Source organism: Orbicella franksi, chromosome 10 (genome assembly GCF_964199315.1).
Source record: "Orbicella franksi chromosome 10, jaOrbFran1.1, whole genome shotgun sequence".
Lineage (NCBI taxonomy): Eukaryota > Metazoa > Cnidaria > Anthozoa > Scleractinia > Merulinidae > Orbicella > Orbicella franksi.
Window position 1 is genome coordinate 26,586,184 of NC_138154.1, and position 19,472 is coordinate 26,605,655.

At 39.0% G+C, this 19,472-nt stretch overlaps 1 protein-coding gene across 1 annotated transcript; it reads right to left on the bottom strand.

Moving 5' to 3' along the window:
* Positions 1-774: 774 nt before the first annotated feature.
* Positions 775-19,462, bottom strand: LOC145501784 (uncharacterized). The gene is made up of 12 exons (XM_081481177.1): positions 18,774-19,462; positions 17,489-17,715; positions 16,948-17,155; positions 16,279-16,442; positions 15,784-15,985; positions 14,870-14,976; positions 10,528-11,092; positions 7,495-7,721; positions 5,476-5,683; positions 4,317-4,474; positions 4,000-4,219; positions 775-2,769 (listed from the first exon to the last, which is right to left on the bottom strand). Exons 1-12 carry the CDS (start codon positions 19,018-19,020, stop codon positions 2,597-2,599), a joined length of 2,706 nt encoding a protein of 901 aa, XP_081337303.1. The 5' UTR covers positions 19,021-19,462; the 3' UTR covers positions 775-2,596.
* Between the last annotated feature and the right edge of the window lie 10 nt (positions 19,463-19,472).

Consider the following 19,472-nt stretch of genomic DNA (forward strand, 5'->3'; position numbering starts at 1 on the left):
TTTCATGAAGACGTGCAGGGCACCGTCCAGTCCATCTTCATCGGGCCCTTTCCCAATCAAGAGCGGGGAGTAGCGAGGCTTCGTGGTTCTAGACTTGAATAGCACCCTAAGCATTTCCATCGGTGACTTCATACTCGAAGTCGTCGAGGACTTCACGTACCTCGACTCTACTATCTCCAGCAACCTCTACCTGGATGTCGAACCCAACAAGCGGATCAGCAAAGCAGAGACGGCCCTGGCCCGCCCGGCAATGAGGGTCTGGCACAACCGCATGCCGACCATCAACACCACGATGCTGGTGTACCAAGCCCGTGTGCTCAGTGCTCTGCTCTATGGCAGCGAGTCATGGACTCTATAATCCCGCCAAGAACGCAGGCTCAACACCTTTCCCTTGCGCAACCTCAGGCGAATTATGGGTATCACGTGGCAAGATCGTGTACCAAACAAGAATGTTCTCGACCAAGCAAGGCATCCCAAGCATTTTTGCACTCCTGACCCAGCGCCGCCTGCGGTGGCTTGGCCACAGGCAAACGAGACTGCGAACAAGACATAAGGGCAAGGAACGTTTTTGATTTTACTGCGATTTGAGCGCGTTTGAACAATACTCACCCTTTCGGGCATTGTGTATTTTTTTCGGGTAATAAGGTCGCCATCCAGTCCTCCAAGTCCGAACGTGCCCGTACGCTTATGATGGCGATACTAGCTTATACACTTGGGACACGTGACGAACGAACTTATGAATAAAAACCTTTCAAAGGCATTGTACCTTACTGATAACATTAATTTAACGGTCTAGATTGTTATCTCAGGCGTAAAGGAATATTGCCCGCCTCGCGTTTGCTAGTGGAAGAGTCTACTGCAGTCTCAGTCAACTCGTATCCTCGGTTCTAGCTTGCAATCGAGGCTCATGCGGGGGACTATCAAGACTCCCCGCATTAGCCTCAGTTGCAAGCTAGTTCCAGTCTAATACCGGGAGTACGAATATGGTCTATTTAGGACCGCTAGCCGAACCGTGCAAATAAGTTTCATTGATAGCACAGTATAAATTAAAAACCTGGATTTTAGCTCTACAGATCCATAGGTTTGGCTCGTTAAGACTATACGCTTGTGCGCAAACAGACCGCGAGCGAACAGTGAGCGTATAACTCCCAGCCTGAATTTTCGTATCAGTAGAACTCATGCTTCGCGTTCGAATTCGTCCTATAATGAGTTAAAATCATCGATCTAAGGCAAGTCTATTAAGACCCTCAGTCCACAAATTGCCCATAGCCCGTGTACATCCGTCCCCTCCCCTCAACAAAAACGGGGAGAGTGGTTCATTCAATAAGCTTTCATTTTTGATTACAAATACAGTAATTAATATTCGCTCTGACTGACTGCTGAAGAGTCACTCCGTAAATAATTAGAGATAATTTGATGTTTCACAGATAGTGCGCGACGATATCTCAAAACTGACTTGCTTACAAAATGTCCGTGACCATTATCTACCGCGAACCCGTGCAATAAGGGATTTATTATTTTACTGTTGTCTTTGTTATTTAGCCACGCAAAACAGCAGGCTACGGTCACAGTTAATAGAGGGGAATGGTTAAAAAATAATATGACAAGACTTAAATTTGCAAGGCCCATGACCGTGTAAAATCTTTTGTTTTGCGTTCATATGTTATGCCTTAATAACTTAAATAGAAACGGTACGATTGCTTAGTCATCAATCAGAATGAAACAATTGTGTTTTGTGCACAATAAAGGCCAAAAAAAGCGAATGTTCAAAAACATATCACAATGAACTCTGTTGGCTTTATGTAACCATTCCCCTCTATTAACTATGCCGTGGTGTAACAATGGGCAATTATGCAACAACATAACAGTAAAACAGCAATTAATTCGTAGCATTTACAAGCATGAATAAAAACTAATATCCTACAGAACGCCGTGGCGTCTTCTGTTTGGGATTCGCTAAAGTCCCAAGGATTCGTGTTTTTTTAACGGCAGTTTTTCTATCTTTTTCTTTTTTTTTTGCGCACCTGCAGACTTTAAGTACTATGAAACAAACTTTCTCAATAATTACAGAACGGCAAGAATGAAATGAAGTTAAGGATATTTTATGTTTTTAGTTATGTTTTGGATTATAATACAATCATAAGTTAAGTAACTTAGCTAAAATATTTTACAGTTTGTAAACTTGTTCGAAAGCAGTCACACTATACAAATGAGGTAACCTGTTCATGTCTCAAAATGTTTATATAAGTTTCTATTAAGAACTATGTTTCTTGTCAGCGGTTTCTATAATTACATTGGCCTTTCGGTCAAATTATTTGCAATTTATTATTGGTTCTTCAAGACCATATAATCACTGCTGAAGGCACGGCTGAAAAACGTAGGAAACACCGCACTTTTTTGAAAATTAAGACATCTCCTGGAAAATGTACGAAATGGCATTTACGAGCTCCTAAATTTCAACAATTCCCGAGAAAATTCCTCTACACAACTATTAATCTATCTGCTCGCGCCTTTAGCGCTTCCGTAAAAATTCTAAATGAGCGTGGTGCTTCACCAAAAATGCTCGCCACGCTCCACGCATATACATCTAAAACATTCATTGACGTTTGGAATCCTGTGGAAATGGCGCCGGTGGAGCAGAAGGGAACTGGTAATTATTAACGAACGGGTACATTGGTGTAAATGTACTGTCGCCCAGGGCTTTGCCAGAGTCACCTTCATTAGTAATTGACGCTCCCCCTCTTACACATTCCGCATAGGATGGTGGTGCTACAGATGAAAAAAGACCAGCAAACAGTGTTAAACAAGACATTTATAACATCTCTACGACTTTCTTAGACGGACACGACACAATAAAATACAATAAAATTAAATTACGTTAAATTAAATTAATATCTTATTGACCACTCCCAGAATGAGGCTTTTCAGGGCCAATGATGAAACGAGTAATGCAAATGAACTTAAAAATCCCAATTGGCGGGAAGACGGTTGGTCGAGGCAAAATTGTCTTACCATTTATCAAATTGACACATTCACACCATTTTAACCTTAGTTAGTAGTATTTTAATTCTTGTTTTAGTTTTTAATCTTAGTTAGCTTACCGCATAGGTTTTTGTCCTTTTTATTGTATTTTAGATTTTAATGTATTTTAAAGGTTGAACATTTATTTTCTCAGAGGACCCTCCTGAAAACCACCTTATGGTGATTGGAGGCCTCCCCTTAAAATATTATGTATTATTATTTTATTATTATGACGTCAGTTTTTCATGCGTCTGTCCTGTTATTGATGATGAATTTCGTCATAACATTGTCAAAGTAGCTGTGGATCCACGAGGCAATAGCCGAGTGCATCCGCAGACTACTTTGACAATGTTATGACGAAATTCATTGTCAATAACAGGAGACGTATAAAAATTTGACGTCAATTTGTTTTTTACGATAACAGATTGTCAAATTGTCCGCTCTCGCTCGTTGACGCATTGCATAAATTATAAATTTATGTCTCTCCGCATATTGACAATTAAAATTAGCCAATGAGCGCGCGAGAATTTCTGTAGTTATCGTAAAATTACAATCTGACCGAAATTTCCGTAGGTTTGGGGAAAAATGGTAAATAAATGCCAGTTCTTATGAAAAAGAGTGTATTAAATTTGTAGTTAATTCACCGTCATTGTTCACATTACACATAACTCATTGAATGTGAACAACGCACATCATGCAGAGCCATTGTTCAGGTTACAATTAAACTTTTGTCACTTTTTGTTGCGGAACGTTTTTTGCCATCGTCACTGTGGTTTGTGTAAACTCACTATTCCTACAACTCACTTTAACTTTCTGTAGACTAAGAGTTTTACCGTTGAGGCAAGTGCCCCCTTTGCCTCTTACAGGGCTAAGGCCCTGGGCATCACTAACAAAGGCCTATTTATTTTATTATATCTTTTAAAGAGATACAATGTATTAATGTATAGTCCGTGACAAAATAGCATATTGATCACTTACCATAGTTGGGGTATGGCTGTGTACCATCCCCAATCTGTGGGGAAGCTGCAGAATAGCCTGATGGTTCACTGAATCCTGCCAGGGGTGGAGATGGGCCAGCAAAATTACCTGCAGCTGGCTGGGGGTACTGTGGCTGCATGGGTGGCCTGTATGGTACTGAGCCAATAGTGATGGGAATGTTTAGATTTGAATTGAATGCGCCTTTCACTCGCACTTTCAGCTAACAAAAAAGATAAATAAATGGTTAGAGTTGATGCTGACGCTTAATTACATAAAAACAATGGTTTATATATATAGAACAAGAAACAACAACTTACCCTCAACACATATGACATCCTCATACACCTACAGCTTAACATGGATGGGGGTAGAGAGGGTATTGGAAATGCCACCATTGGCATGTGAGTCTCTTCATGGGGCTTCACTCCTCCCTGAAGCATGGCTGCAACTTTGTCCTCACAATGCTTTTGCTTTCCTGACGGGAAAAACCAACATTTCAGATAACAGCTGGCATTTAAAAACTTTTGATCCAATGTACATGCATAATTGTTAGATGGACTGCAGTCATTAACCACTCTTACACAGACACTGAAGCATGAGTAGACCATTGTGTATATATGCAGTGGAGTTTCAAAGGGCTGTAAATAGTGTTCTGAATTAGGTCATTTTATGCTGCATCTTAGTACTCAAACTGAAATTTATTTATTTCAGTTTAAAAAAGATGACAAAATTTGCCAAACGCTTGCAAGATGTGGAGTCTGTGAAGTTAAAGAAATATACATGCATTGGCTATTTTGACTGAACATGCAATCAAGATGGCTGTATAATGTCTATTGGCCAAGTTTTCATATTAATGGGTCAAGATGCAGTCAATTACACGGTCCTGCACAATCATGAGATTTCAGTGCATTATGTATTGTGTCATATGGAACAACATTTTTCTTACAGAATACAGCTGGGCAATTAATCCTGATTGGGTAAAATAGCCCTCTCCCACTTGAAGGTGACAAACATTACAAGAGGGCAAGATCCAAGACTGTCAGACTTGGCTTATACGATTTTGACTCTGAGATGAATATAACACAGGTCTTAACAATGAGACTTCATGACTCATCAAAATTTTCCAAGGCCTAAGATATTCTAAGTATTCATATGGCCCCCATTTGTCTGCTTGGCTGGTAGACAATCAAAGTTGAGGAATTTGTTCATCTTCCTTGCAGTCAACCAGTTGGAGATTATGTTATTTAAGTATGGTGCAGAGCATGGCTGTGCTCTAGAAGCTAGCTAGATAAATTCAATTAATTAATACTGTGTATGAATTTTGCTATCTACAGCTGGGTTATTGTTTTCAGTGTCTGCAAAACAAAGGGATCACAAGTGTCCATATCAGGACTTAAGACTTTACAGTTTGCTACATTCAGAGCAAAAATTGTTGTTAGTAATTATAGTACCATTACATGGAAGTTAATTGCTTACCACCAGAGGCAATATAAACGGTGACTTGAATGAGATGAATCTCCAAACCAAGAATTTCATTGTTGGAATGATTGTTGATGACTGCCGAGACACCAATTGACTCACCAGGACAGTAGCCACCTCTGTCAGTATATACAGTGACACTGAGTGGGCCAGATTTACAGCAAAGACATCCAACATTCCGATCCTCTGACATCTGACAAGGTTGCTGCTCAGGAATCAAATCAACACACAGTTTGACGTCTAATACCGCTTAATTACTGATCACAAATAAAAGTTATACTTTTGCTAAGTTGACCCTTGCACATAAGTCGATCATCACACTCATCAGCCAACATGAGTTTAAAGTATTTGTCTGAACCTCAAACTCGTTATAAAGAATCTTTCCCACTTATTAAATTTCCCTAGATAACTAAGATATGATGAATACAAAACTGAGATAGTATTAATACAATTTAATTAAATAAATGTACAGTTCGACGACTTAACTGCTTACAATAAGTTCTTAAAGAAAGACCGCAGCAGCAACTGAATATATGCCTGTTTTGTCGACAGTTTATAATCCTAGGTCCGTAATAGGAAGATATTTTTTAATTATACCTGACTCTAAGATATTTACATGTACTCATAATTAAAACATCCTTACAGTAAAGGTATAGGGTTTTTTAACCCCAGTGTAGTCTGATAGAGCCTTAAAAGCAACTGCAAGTAAAATAAATATTGTATTATCTACTTAAATAAATTTTAAGCATTGTGGGTGATTAAGTGATCAATTATTTTGACTGCTTCTTTAAAAAACAAACTGACCGGCCACAGAATCTATATTGCATGTACATGATTGTATAATTTGCGCTAGTACAGCGTGGAATTATTAATTAAAATAAATTAATTTAAACAGTAATTAACCTGGTTTTACAACATTTCATGTATAATATATTCTAACAATCCATCAAATATTTTCGCTTGCAGGGGATCGCTCTAAAAACATCATGTGCCTAAATATGCCCCAGCTAATTCTGGGAAATATCCAGGTGATTATATTGCTCAATTTTGAAAAGATCCCACATGTTGCAAAAAATATTTGAGCAGGTAATTAAACACAATAGCCTCCATTTGGCATGAAAATATGCTCCCAAGATCTTTTCCTTGAATATTACCTGTTCCTTTAAGTAGGGGTGGATCTAGGGGAAGGGTGCAGGGGGTGTGCACCCCCTTCCCAAGGTCGTTCTTTCTTCCTGGTATTCGCTTTTAAAATTTGTTTACTTCACCAGTCAGTTACGCCATTCCTTAGTGGTGCACCCCCACCTATGAAAAATCCTGGATCCGCCCCTGCAAAGCTCACAGTTTTCCGCACGCTTCTCTCTCTAGTCAGAAAGTTTGCTTCGCAAATATAGACAAGCTTTGGCAAAACTCCAATCTGGTAATCATAATCTTAGAATTGAATCTGGGCGACACTGTACTCCTAAATTACCTGAAACTCTTAGAATTTGTCAGTACTGCTGTTCTAACCAAATTGAGAATGAAATGCATTTCTTATTTCATTGTGACCGATACAATAATATTAGACAACAAGTCACAAATGACATCATCAAGAAATATCCAAAATTTGATTCCTTTAATAACACAGAGAAAACAATATTTCTATTTAACAATGCTGGCACACTTTTATTTGTAAAAAACTAGGTTACTTTACTTATGAAGCACTACAAATAAGAGAACTTTGTAACCCTAGAACTTAAAATGAAGAATCTTGTAACTAACTATGTTTACTTTTCTTTCTGGTTGCTGTTGTAATTCTTTTCGTTTTTGAATTTTTATTTAACGATTATGTATTTAGGTAACACCATTTATATGGGAATACCAATAAATTGTTGTTGTTGTTGCTTCTCAGAACAGATACATGCAATGCCTGCAGACAAATATCACAGCATATTTTCACAACAAATGGAGGCTATTGTTTATATTATAACATTCATCATCACAATCCCTACATTCAGCATTTAACAGCAGCTGACTTACCAAAAGCGGGAACATATTGATGTCAACATACTCCAACATAGTAAATACTGCTGTCGTTGTGATGTCAAACCTCCATGGCCTATCAATGATGCCTTTCAACCAATAGCGAACATAGCCATGACTTCCTTCAACTGATGTTGGCATGTTTTGATTTGGAATAAGAAACTGAAATGGATAGGAATAATCCCCTGGCTGCAGTACAGGATCATCGCCACTCTGGCCTGGTGCTATCATCAGAGACAACATTCCTTCATTATTTGTGTTAATAATACAGAAAATATCCATTGATGCCCACCTCATGGAAAGTCACTGGAAATTTTGAGCGGGTGGGGTGGGTGATCTCAACAGCAAATTAAAGTAATTAATTTTTAGCTCGTCACCAGTGCCTCCCTTTATTTTTAAATTTATAATGTTTTGTTATAGTTATAACCATCACTTCTGAAGATGTATGTTGTAACATACGAAACATCATGTTAATACAGTTAAGTTTCTTAGACCATGCATTGTCTATCTGTAATGCTTGCAACCACAGACTGTTTTCTTTTCATTCTGAAATTGAAACAGTTGAAGAACAAAAACATTTATGAAATTAAAGTTTCTTATCAGAAACATGTGAAGCTAAAACGTTACTGGAATTTCCAGAAGGGAGGGGGTGGGGGAGAACCCAAAAAACATCCATTGGAAAGGGTATACTATAGATATTTTCAACAATACTAATGACAAATGTGCACGACTGTTCATCTAGAGACCTAGAACTGCTGGTCAGTGAGTCCTCTTTAATTCTAATAACAATTTCTCTTACTAATGTTGCCCTGGTACCCATTTTATTTCCTTAAATCTTGGATAGGTGTGTGCTGCAAAGGGTCTTAAACCCTGACCCTATTAAGGATGAAGCAAAGGAAAATCGTTTAACCCTATTTAAGGCCCACACCCAAAATATGACACCCTATCCGAGGGAAAAACAAAAACTAAGAATAGCCTGAATGGTTCAACTTTATTTCATTTCTGTAACAATGGAAGGTTATGAATAGTTCAGTTTTAACAGATCATATGTTTTCCATTTAGCTGGTCATTCAAGCACTGCAATTTTAGCTGATATAATTTAGGTAGCCTATCACATCAGGAACACAATACAAACAGGGGCAAATATTAAGGATTGAGAACCTCAAAAACCCTACCCTATCCTACTGCACATATCTACATAGCCCATGAAAGGGAGTACTGCCCACCCCCCAGGTTCAGCAGTATCGTAATCCCAAGAAAGCAGCTTGAGATATGACCTGTAAAAAATTGTGCCTGGACTGCCCAATCCAGAGTTCAACACACAATACCACATATTATGTATATTAATACAATTTGTACATTTTGTGAACTCTGAAATGGTCAGTTCCAGCCTCTATGCGACATGCCTGCAGGGAATCATGTTAGCTGTATTCACCATTTGGACTGGATATTTGTTTTGATGAATACAACTTCCATGATTCCCTGTACACTGTAGGTGCATCTCACAGAGGGAATAGCAAAGCACGCGAGTGATGCCATAACTCAGACAAACAAAACGGAATGGTGGAAAATTTGACGCTTTTTCAAGTGCGTAAGCAAGTGTTCCTAGAACAATTTTTCACAGGAAAATTTGACCTTCATGTACCTCCTATTTCTCTCAGAACACTCTTATGTTGTCTAACTGTCGCTGGGTTTCAATAATTTGCCCGCTATTTTTAGACTTCGGGCGCTTCGTTATTCTAGCCATTCAATTCTCAACCAACAGTTTCTTTTTCCACTGTTGTCAATGTTGATACATGAATGTACCTCCCAAGAAACAAGTTGAGTTCACTTCAATGTATTCAATGCATGGTCACATCTGTGAGGTGGGATCGATATCTAGATCACATGTATTCAATTTTTCTTTCTTAAGGTCATTCCTCGCATTTGCATTGCGCATCCTTACTGTGCATAATTTATGGCGTCATTAGCGCGCGCTCATGCACGCGCACATTGAAAACATGACGGATTTGCCTTGATATTGAGCTAGCTGTCAGTTGAAAAATGGCTCTAGCTCACCAACGAGCACGGGCACCCCAATTTTTTTTCCAGTCATTGTAATCAACTAATCATAAGCTTTGCGTGAGAAAAGACTGATTTAATTTCTATTGCTGAAAATTGAATAAATAAGAAAAATAGCAGATACACTGTGGCCTTTTCTATTTTGCAGTCAGTAACCACGTCAAGAAATTTGGTTCAAATTTTTAATCAAGGATTTAACTTTCTGTCTGAATCAAACTTAAAACGTTTATTTGTGTCCGACACATTGTATTGACTGTAGTTTAATGCGTGTTCTTATGAGTTCGGGCTCACAAAGATGTTAGAATTACTGGGAATGCGTTCTTATGATAAGCATTAAATAATGCCAAAATGGGACATTTTCAATGCCTCTCTGCTCCTTAATGAGCATGGGCACCCACCTTTTTTATTTCAAAATTGAAGTTATCATATGACAAATATTCAGTGGACAAAGTTTGAACAAAAATCTATTGTAACTTTTATTTCAGAGGAATTACTTTAAGGTTGGTACGGTAACCGAAAAAAAAAAATCATTTTTTAGGTTCTCTCTCCTCTCTCCTCACCTCTCGCCCCCCACCCCCTTTAATTCCTTCTGTCTGCCAGGTCCCTTAATTCCTTCTGTCTGCCAGGTTCTGAATGTCTCATAACTAGATTGATCAAAACATTTTAGCTGATGAGAAGATGAAAACGTGCCGAGTGCTATTAATTAACGCCACTTAACAAACAGGTGCTGATATCTTTAACCTGAAAAAAGCTTATGATGACCTACAATGCATTATTAATTATGAAAAGGAGATGGAAGAGTCAATTTCAGCTAAACAACTTCTTAAATATCATGTGTCGGAACTTATGAGAGTCAATTTTAGCTTTACAAACGTGGCGTTTTGAGCTCCGATCAATTATTATGTTCAATTATAAAACAGCATGAAAACTTACATGTAACCTTAGTATATTTTGAAAATAACAGCTTACCTTTGCCAAACAATGTCGCCAAAGTATCGATATAAGTTTCGCTGTTACTGTAATGCCTTGTTCTCCTGTTTTTACCTGATCCTGTCGATTCAGACCAATGTATTGAAGCTTTACCGTGAAACTCCAATCGAATGCCTCGCAACTTCAGCTCCTTGTTCACCTTCAAACGAAGAGTGCCATTTATTGCTTCGCCGGGATAAAAAGTTCTCTTGCCTCCGTAGAATTCGACGACAAAGAAATCAACTTTACCCATTCTTACAAATTTTAAAAGCTTCAATGTTTGACCACACAGCTCTTCAACCTTCGCACAAACCCAAATTTCACTTGTGCGTGTCAACAAGCATGTTGACACGATTACACACCAACAGGGGTAGGATGGGAAGGGTAAAAATGCTGTTTGCATTTTAATGGGCACGTAATACGTGCAGACGACTGGATAAACAGTAAATAACTCCTCCCCCACTGGTTTATTTTCGTGAACCAATCGGTAGCCATGTAAAGTGTTCACCGGAAATACCCGAGGGTACTCCCTTATATGTGCTATATAGGTATGTGCAGCCCCAAAGGGTAGAGTTTTTCAGCCGTTTTGGTCATAAAATAGGGTATCGATTTTGGCCATTTTTTTGGTTTTAGCACTGTAGTCTTAAAGTGCACCTAACCCCAAAAATTTTTTTTCGCTAGAACGAATCTACTTATTATTTGAAATAGTTCTGCGAAAAAATTTTTGAATTCCGTTAAATCCTCGATTTTCTGTGCCCCGACGAAATCTCGAAAATAGCTCCAAAACACCGCTATTTTGTTTCACGACCGAGTTTGAGGAGAATGGGTCCAGCGGCTCTTGTGACGTCTACCCAGGAAGGTTGGATATCTCATTTCCTCTCATTTCCTTCAGGATGGTGCAATACACATTCGAAAAGTGCGCAGAAACGCCTTCCAGAGGTGCTATCGGCTGTTGCAGCAATATTCCAGATTTAAAGAAAGATATACTGTACAATTTACTGACGATGATCGGCTAATGGTGCAATAAAGACGTAAACGATGGTTGATTTTGTCGAACCGAAACAAGCGAACTGAATCTGTGAGAACCATTGAAGAACTCTCACTGGAATTTGTTCCGCAGACTTTCGAACGCTATTTTCATAAATTTTCTGCTTAAAGCTAACCAGAAATTTGTAGGAATACTACCTACAACCTATATCTTCCAATCCCGCAGTATTTATAACATAACCGGCAAAGTTGTGTGATCCGGTCATGATCAAGAAGCGTTATACTGATATGTAAATAGATCGCAACTGTACGCCGCTAACCAACACTTATTTCTCTTTCGATTTAGATGAAAGTCGAAGATTAATCCTCTAGAATTACATGATAACAAAATTATTAGACTCACAGAGTTTTTCGAAGGTTTGGAAATCAGCAGTGCGACAAAGATTCTGTGCAATAGCGTCGAAAATATGACCGCGTAACATTATCTGCGGACCGCTTAGGGAACACATCCTTTTCGCTCATCCGACGAATTCCACTGCAAACTTTGAGAACAATTTACATTGGTTATTTGGAGTAACGACTTAAAACGTGTGACAATGTAAAATCGGTAATTGTATGAAATGTTTCCTTCCGCCTTGCTTCCCGCAGCTTCAAAAATACAGGTCCAAACAATACGATTTTCAATCGATCGAAGCCAATGTTTTGGAGGTCATCAAGTCTCGAAAACTGCAACACGTACGTCGCTCTTATAAACATGAAGCATTCAACTGAAAGTAAAACACAAACTGGATTTAACAGAACCTTGACAAAATACATTCTCGGTAAGGACAAATGTAAACGGGCTATAAACATGCGTGGGAATCTTATGTTTAGTTGACGAAATTACCATCCAAAGCAGTCCTTGAGTTTTCTTTCCTGCTTTTCGTTTGCCTGCTCCTCCACTTCGTATCTAGCTTTCCATTCCTAATATACAGGCAGCTCGTCCGCAAAGACGTCTTCCCCGTCGTCACTTGAAATATTGTAAATTGCTCTCAAAGCTCTAAGCAGTGAGTTCACAGTTGTCGAACGTGCTCGATCGAAGTTTATTTCGGAGCCCTCCGAATCGAAACTTAACTCTGGGTTTTCGTTCTGTTAAGGCAGAGCGAAATAAATTTGCATTGATTAGATATCCCGGAACCTGCTCTACAAGATGATACTATTTTTGACCCATCATCTTGGATCCGCCATCTTTCTTAAAAAGTCAAGAAATAACGGAAATTAACACAAAATCAAGCCAGAATGCTTATGAACTGTACAAATTCATGAATTTCTGCGATTTGATGAAGAAAACTGGAAAAACTACAGGATAGGCCCTTTGCAGCTGGGTCACGTGACCAAATTTTTCCGCAAAAATTTTTGTATTATGGGCTATAACTTAAAGACTGCCAGAAATGGAAAGAGCGCATCGAAAAATTAATACCAAAATGGCCAAGTTTGAGGCCCCTGGAATTAAAGAATACGTTTATACGACTGTTTGAATTATTATTTTCGGAAAATTTAGAGGATTTGTATGTAAAATGTTGCTGGAGAGCAAGGTCTTGCTCTCCAGGTTTCCACACAAATCTTCTTATTCTTTTAAAAATTCGGACCGTCATAAAATCTCCTTCTTTAATGATTGGGGCCTCAGACTTGGCCATTGGATATTTTAGACATGCTTTTTCCATTTCTGGCATTCGTTAAGTTATAGCCCATAATTTTATGAAAAATAGGTCACGTGACGGCTTAGCTGCAAAGGGCCTGTTATCTCAAAAAGCTGATTTTTGGCCAGACCTACATGAAATTTGATGGTTGCCATGGCAACATAAAAATGATTGGGACACAATTGACGAATCAAAATTTATGCAGAGAATGAAGGTACAGCTACTGAAAGTTTCAGCCCCATGGAGTAAATTGTCTTTTCAAAACTTTCAAAAAACCTCATGGGGGGTTGGAATCTCCTCCCCCCCCACCTCTTGTACGTCCGAGGGTTAAGACTGTACTCTCTTCACTGATCTTTGCTTTACAAATCAAGCTTCAAGTTGAAGTTTTCTTTAAATCCAGCAGTCTAAATGTGATTTTTAAACTAAGCCGCAGTTTTCGGCGTAGTTACCTGGTGACTACAATTTGCAGCTGCTTGCTTGAAATAATTTCACAGCTTTGACTCCGTATTACCTTCAATTCTCCCACTATTTCAGATGTAACCGAGTTACTAGTCAGTCAATCATGATCAGTCAGTCAATCGGTCGGAGGGTCGGTCGGTCAGTCAGTTCCGATTCATTCATTTATCCGTTCGTCCGTCCGTCCGTCCATCCATCCATTCATTTATGCATTCATTTATTCACGTTTTTCAAGACGCTTACAAAAGCATCCACTTCCCGCAAACAGCATTAGCTAATCGGGATGTAGTGGCCGGATGACTAAATCGGTATGACAATATAATTAAGCTCTATCAACATTACATTAAAATTCTTGTTATAGAATAAATGAGAATAAATGAAAAAGAAAAAAGAAAACTAAGTTAAACTTTTAGAGTTACAAAATCATTAGACATACAGAATAATTACATATTAACTTGGATTAATTATTTATCTTATATATTTTTTTTCCATTTGATGCTTCGTGTAATCTCGTCTAATTTGAAACTCAGTTAGTTCGGATAAACCCACAGAGAATGAATCTTGGACCGTACTTGAATAACTTGCATACGTGTAACCTTACTAACTAAGTAACTTGAAACGCTCGCTAATTTTACCAAGGGAAGATTTTACTAAACAAAATATTAAATAATAAATAACCTTTATTTACCCTCGGCAGTGCTTACAACAAAAAAGCTAGAGGGGCCGAGCAAACAACTGAAGCAAATAATTCAAATAGAATATTACATTGTCAAGAATCCCATCCGAATCCCAACTGGCCGGAGGCAAACCTGTTGACTACTGATTTACACATGTTGCCGAGGATCTGAATTCGGGGCCACTGTCATCCAGGTAGTCGGGTCCCTGTAGCCGGGTCAGAGCGGAACTCGAACCCAGGACCGCTGGATTGCAAACGCGACGCGCTGACCACTCGGCCACGCTCAGGCCAACAATTTCCTCCTACGGAAATCATCTTTTTCTAAGGTGGTGTAACCACGGCTAATTTGAGTTAGACAATACCAGCCAGCATGTAAGCACATACAAATTCGCTTGATTTCAAACCGGCTACATTCCGTCAGGTATCGAGGCATGTTAAATTTTGTACTCATACCCGTATGGAAACTATGATGCTAACTTGTGCCATCTTTTGAAGCCTTTTGTTAATTGAAAGCTTTCAAAGCAGAACCGGGAAGTTAAGATGATTTTTTAACATTGTCTCTTAACTGCGGCATATTCAGTCCTTTGTTGAAGTACACCGTATCGTATCTTCGTGTTTGGCCTCTGACGCTCTCGGCATACGAAGGTGGAGCTGAAAGAAGAAATGACATCTTTAGTTCCACAATTTACACGCGCGTGGTTTAAAATGGCTGCGCCTCGTGAGTCCACAACAAATTTCGATTCACGTTCGATTTGTTTTCTTACCACAATATCAACATCGAAGAAAATGTTTTTTTTTTTTTCAGAGCGTGACACATTGACGCGAGCAGCGTTGTCTGGACTCTCATCGACAACGGCAAATTAACCAATCAGATTGCGAGATTAGTGGCAAAATTGTGGTAAAAATTGCGTTACACAATATGTCGAATTATTCTCGCATTTTGATTGGTTCTTAGTTATGACCAACTGGAGGACAGACGCAAAGATGGCGTCATTAAAATTTCATTTTGTTTCTTTATCTGTGAAACAAGAACATTTCATGCCAGTATCTAGTAATTACAGGAACAATAACCACTGAAGAAACAGATAACCCAGTGTTCGAACATGTAAAACTGCAAGAGAAAAATGCGAAATCTCTTTCGACACTTGAAAATGACTTTATAGTCTCTTTAAGTTTCGATATTTATAGTTTCCTAATTGCTTATATTTTAGTTGGCTTAGAAAGAACGTTGAAAGGTGAAATCAGGGCAGGGTAATGATGCGCGTGACTGTCAGCCCTGAGTTGAACTAACTCATTCTTTGACGAGTTTCACGCTTCTCCCTACAAAGACTTTCTTTTGTCTCGTTACGCATTCCGCTCCAACTGGAAAGATTGCGTGACGAGCCCAAATAACTTCACCGTTAGAAGGTAAGCTTCTCGAGGCCTAGCTGTGACTGTTGCCTGTATATGACTACTGACCTTCATTAGGATATGATGCCATACCGTCCGTGTAATCCAGAGATGTTGAAGGAAAGCCAATGAACGATACGCTTGGCGATGCTGTGGATCCTGAACTCTTTGCAGACGAACGGCGTGACTGAGACAGTTGGCCAGGCAACGAGCCTATTGTGATTGGCAGGTGTAAGCGGAAGTTCACAGATCCTCTCAATAGGAGGGCAAACTAGAAAGAGAGAAACAAACCTGGTGAAAAGTCTGAAAATAATGAACGTTGCCGTTGCTGAAAGTTTTCTGTTCTTTAGTTACCGGCTGAAGTTCCATGACAATCAACTAAAACCCCATCAACACATCAACACCACACCGGAAAAATTTGAAAACGGAGCTTTATTTCTACGGTTAGACATTCCACCCACTGTAATCCGTTCTTCAAACCGAAGGAATTTGAAAACGCCGGCTAATTAAGACACATTGATTCTGTAATTTTTCACATGATGTTTTACTGCAATGTCGGATTACCTTGATTTGATATGAAATCTTTATACACCTACTACTCTTCATTGTTGGTGTTAAGGATGGGATCAACACAGGAACCATTTCGAAGAAGTCGTTACCCTCTGCGTTCGGAGTCTTGCCCGCTTTTGTGACAGTTGCAAGAATTTCTGTCGTGAAAGTTCTTTTACCTGGGATGAAAGCCAAAAAAAAAAAAAAAAAAAGACACGTCTAGAATTCGTTTCAGCACAGGCGAATAATATGTTACACTGAGCTTGTGGTAGAAAATACCTGAATGCATGACCTGGTCACTTGCAAAATCAGCTATGCTGAAACATAACAAAGTCAAGCTGGACTTTTGTGAGTTTCTCTCGCAGTAGTGACAGGGTCGTGCAAAGGGTATATTCTCTCTTAGACAGGGACCGCGGAGGGGGAGGGGATGGTAGGGCTAGGACCCTATCACTTTTATTGCTGGGATTTATTTTCTAGGGCTACAGATGGCGCGCAAATGAAAGATAAATGGCAAAACACTGACCTTATCGTTTGTTTGTATTGGCCAGAGTTTTTAGCCCTACCACTTTAGAATGGTCTCTGCGGTCTCTGTTAGAGTCTACACACGGGTTTATCCAATCTCAGGATTTATGTATGCCAGCAATTCTTATATTAAAGAACTGAAATCTATCAAAGGCATCCTACCTCCAGAGGCGATAAATATAGTGTCTTGAATGAGCTCTAATTCTACGCCAAGAATTCTGTGTGACGTTTGGTTGTTCGCATACACTGTGACTGTCATCAGCTCTCCTGAGCAGTACGCACCTCTGTCTGTCCGGACTGTGACACTGAGTGGACCAGATACACAGCACAGGCAGCCCATGTTCCGATCCTCTTGGATTTGAGAAGGGCGCTTGATAAGAAACAAAGTGTGTTATATTGTCAACATCACAATTTCCTTCTCTGGCCAAATTTACCAACTTGATTCGAAAAAAGAGAGAAGAGTATTTTTCCCGACTGAACACCAACACCACGAACCAGCTCGGTTCCAGACTTAAGTCTGGAGTCCAAAAAGATCAGTGACTAGATTTTCCTCAATTCACCACTAATTTCGCATTTTATTTTCACATTTCACATTTCCAAGTTGCCTCTTGGCATCTGTTGCCAAACTCGGAATCTTTCTTCCCACTCAACTATTGTGCCGGATTCCCTTGAGGTGCCCTATACAAATCAATTATTGCCTTACCAGAAATTCCGGCTGATTGACGTCCACTCTCTCTGTCACCGTAAATGGTTCTACGATCGTCAAGTCATCTTTCCACGGTCGATCAAGGATGGCCTTCAGCCAGTATTTGACATAGCCGTGTTTTCCTTCAAACGTGCTTGGCAGGTTTTCCTCTGGGAGTCGAAATTCGAATGGAAAGGAATGTTCTCCAGGCGAGAGGACAGGGTTGGCGCCGATTTGACCAGGAGCTGTCAAGAGACGCAATAAAGTTTCATATGGTTCATACATATCTTCTTAAGGACTATTTTAAAGACTTTTTGAGGGCAATTAAGCGGTATTCAAGTACCCGTTTTCCTCAGGAGCAGATACAGAATTTGTTTAGGCGAGCCGGAAAATATGAATGCAACGGCAACTAAGGTTTTTACACTACGTGTTATATTTGAAAATTCTCTCAAAATTGCACTAGCCTTTAGGCGAGTTCAATTTGAAAGAATTTTCAAATATCACTAGCAGTGTAAATCCTTAATTGCTTGAGCTTTCATACAATTACTCATTTATCAGAAAGTTGCGAACGTGCGCGCGTTAATTTGCACTGCAGTACTCCCAGCCAATTACAATGAAGAAATTTTCTCAGTCATAAAATAAGACAAATTAAAAACTCCGACGAATTCGAAAGGCAGATTAATAAGGTACAATTTACCTCACGCATACTCAAACAAAATTTGAGCACTGTTGGCCGGTATATAAACATCACAAAATTTTAGCCGAGAAACCCCGATAGCTATTAAAAGGACAGTTCAAGGCTTTCGATTAGGAAACATATCAAAGATATTTTTCTCCCATGATAAGTGATGGAGAAGGGAGGGGAGGGCCAAGCAGAGGCTATCAGCTTCCCATCTACCTCCTGGGAAAACATTGTAAGTGAACAATCAATAAAGTTTACAAACTTTGGCAAAAAGACATTATCAAATAAATCTTGGTTTTTACCAAGTGCAATTTTAAGCACGTAACGTGGAAAGACAGGTTTCGGCTCAGTAGAGAGCAAAATTGTTACCCATATTACTTGCATGTATAATTGTCTCTTATTAGCTGTAATAGATATGATATTGGTCGTGATGCTGTTAAAAGCAGTTATTTATAAAGTACAATTTAGCTTTTGGTCGTTTAGAATGTCAGTGGTACAGATTCTATTGATAAACTTTAACTATGGTAAGTTTGGTGTTTGTTTCTTAGAAGTACTATGACTTGCAATCGTTCAATAACAATGTACAATTCCGAGCAAACTCGGAATGCTTGAAATACTCACCCTTGCCGTAAACTGTTGCTGCAATATTTAAATACTGTTCATAGTTGGTATAGTTTCGCATTCCAAGCCTCTTCTTTCTTGGGGCCTCTGTCCAGAAAACCTTTGCTTCCCCATAGAACTCAATGCGAATTTCTCTGAGTGTTAACTCTTCGTTTGTCTTCAGATAAACGTCGCCGTAGATAATTTCGCCAGGAGAGAAACTTCCATCTCCATATATTTCAACAGCAAACAAATCGACTGTTTCCATGATTTTGATGCGCTCTACATTTCTTGTTTCGTTTTAAGGCTGTTGACAAGCGAAAGTTGTATTCAACTGCAGAAGTTATTCGTAATTGCACACATTTGGGATCATGTGATAATTACAAAGGTAAAACACAGACGAACACATACACACAAAATTTACATATTCAAATTTTTCACAAGTACCGGACACATACTTGTGAGTTCATAGAATAGCCTTAGAGACCTTGAGGGAAGAGAAATAAAACTAAGATTCCTGGAACCAGAAAAATGAGAAATAACGTGAGAAATGAAATATGGAACAGATTTTTCCATTGAGCCCAGTAAACAAGTCTTTTGACAAAATCTTCAGCAGTGAGCAACTGAAATTCATCGGCTACATAAAGTTCAATTAACGTCATTATAGTCCGATGGAAAAAACAAAAAAAAAAAAAATGAAAACATTATATATAAGGGAGG

Coding starts and splice junctions, on each gene's coding strand:
- LOC145501784 (XM_081481177.1), bottom strand. CDS start 19,020: ATGGAAACAGTCGATTTGTTTGCTGTTGAAATATATGGAGATGGAAGT. Junction 11,093..14,869: donor TAAGAGACAATGTTAAAAAA/TCATCTTAACTT, acceptor AAAACTCTACCC/TTTGGGGCTGCACATACCTA. Junction 4,475..5,475: donor CGTTTATATTGCCTCTGGTG/GTAAGCAATTAA, acceptor TTTTCCCGTCAG/GAAAGCAAAAGCATTGTGAG.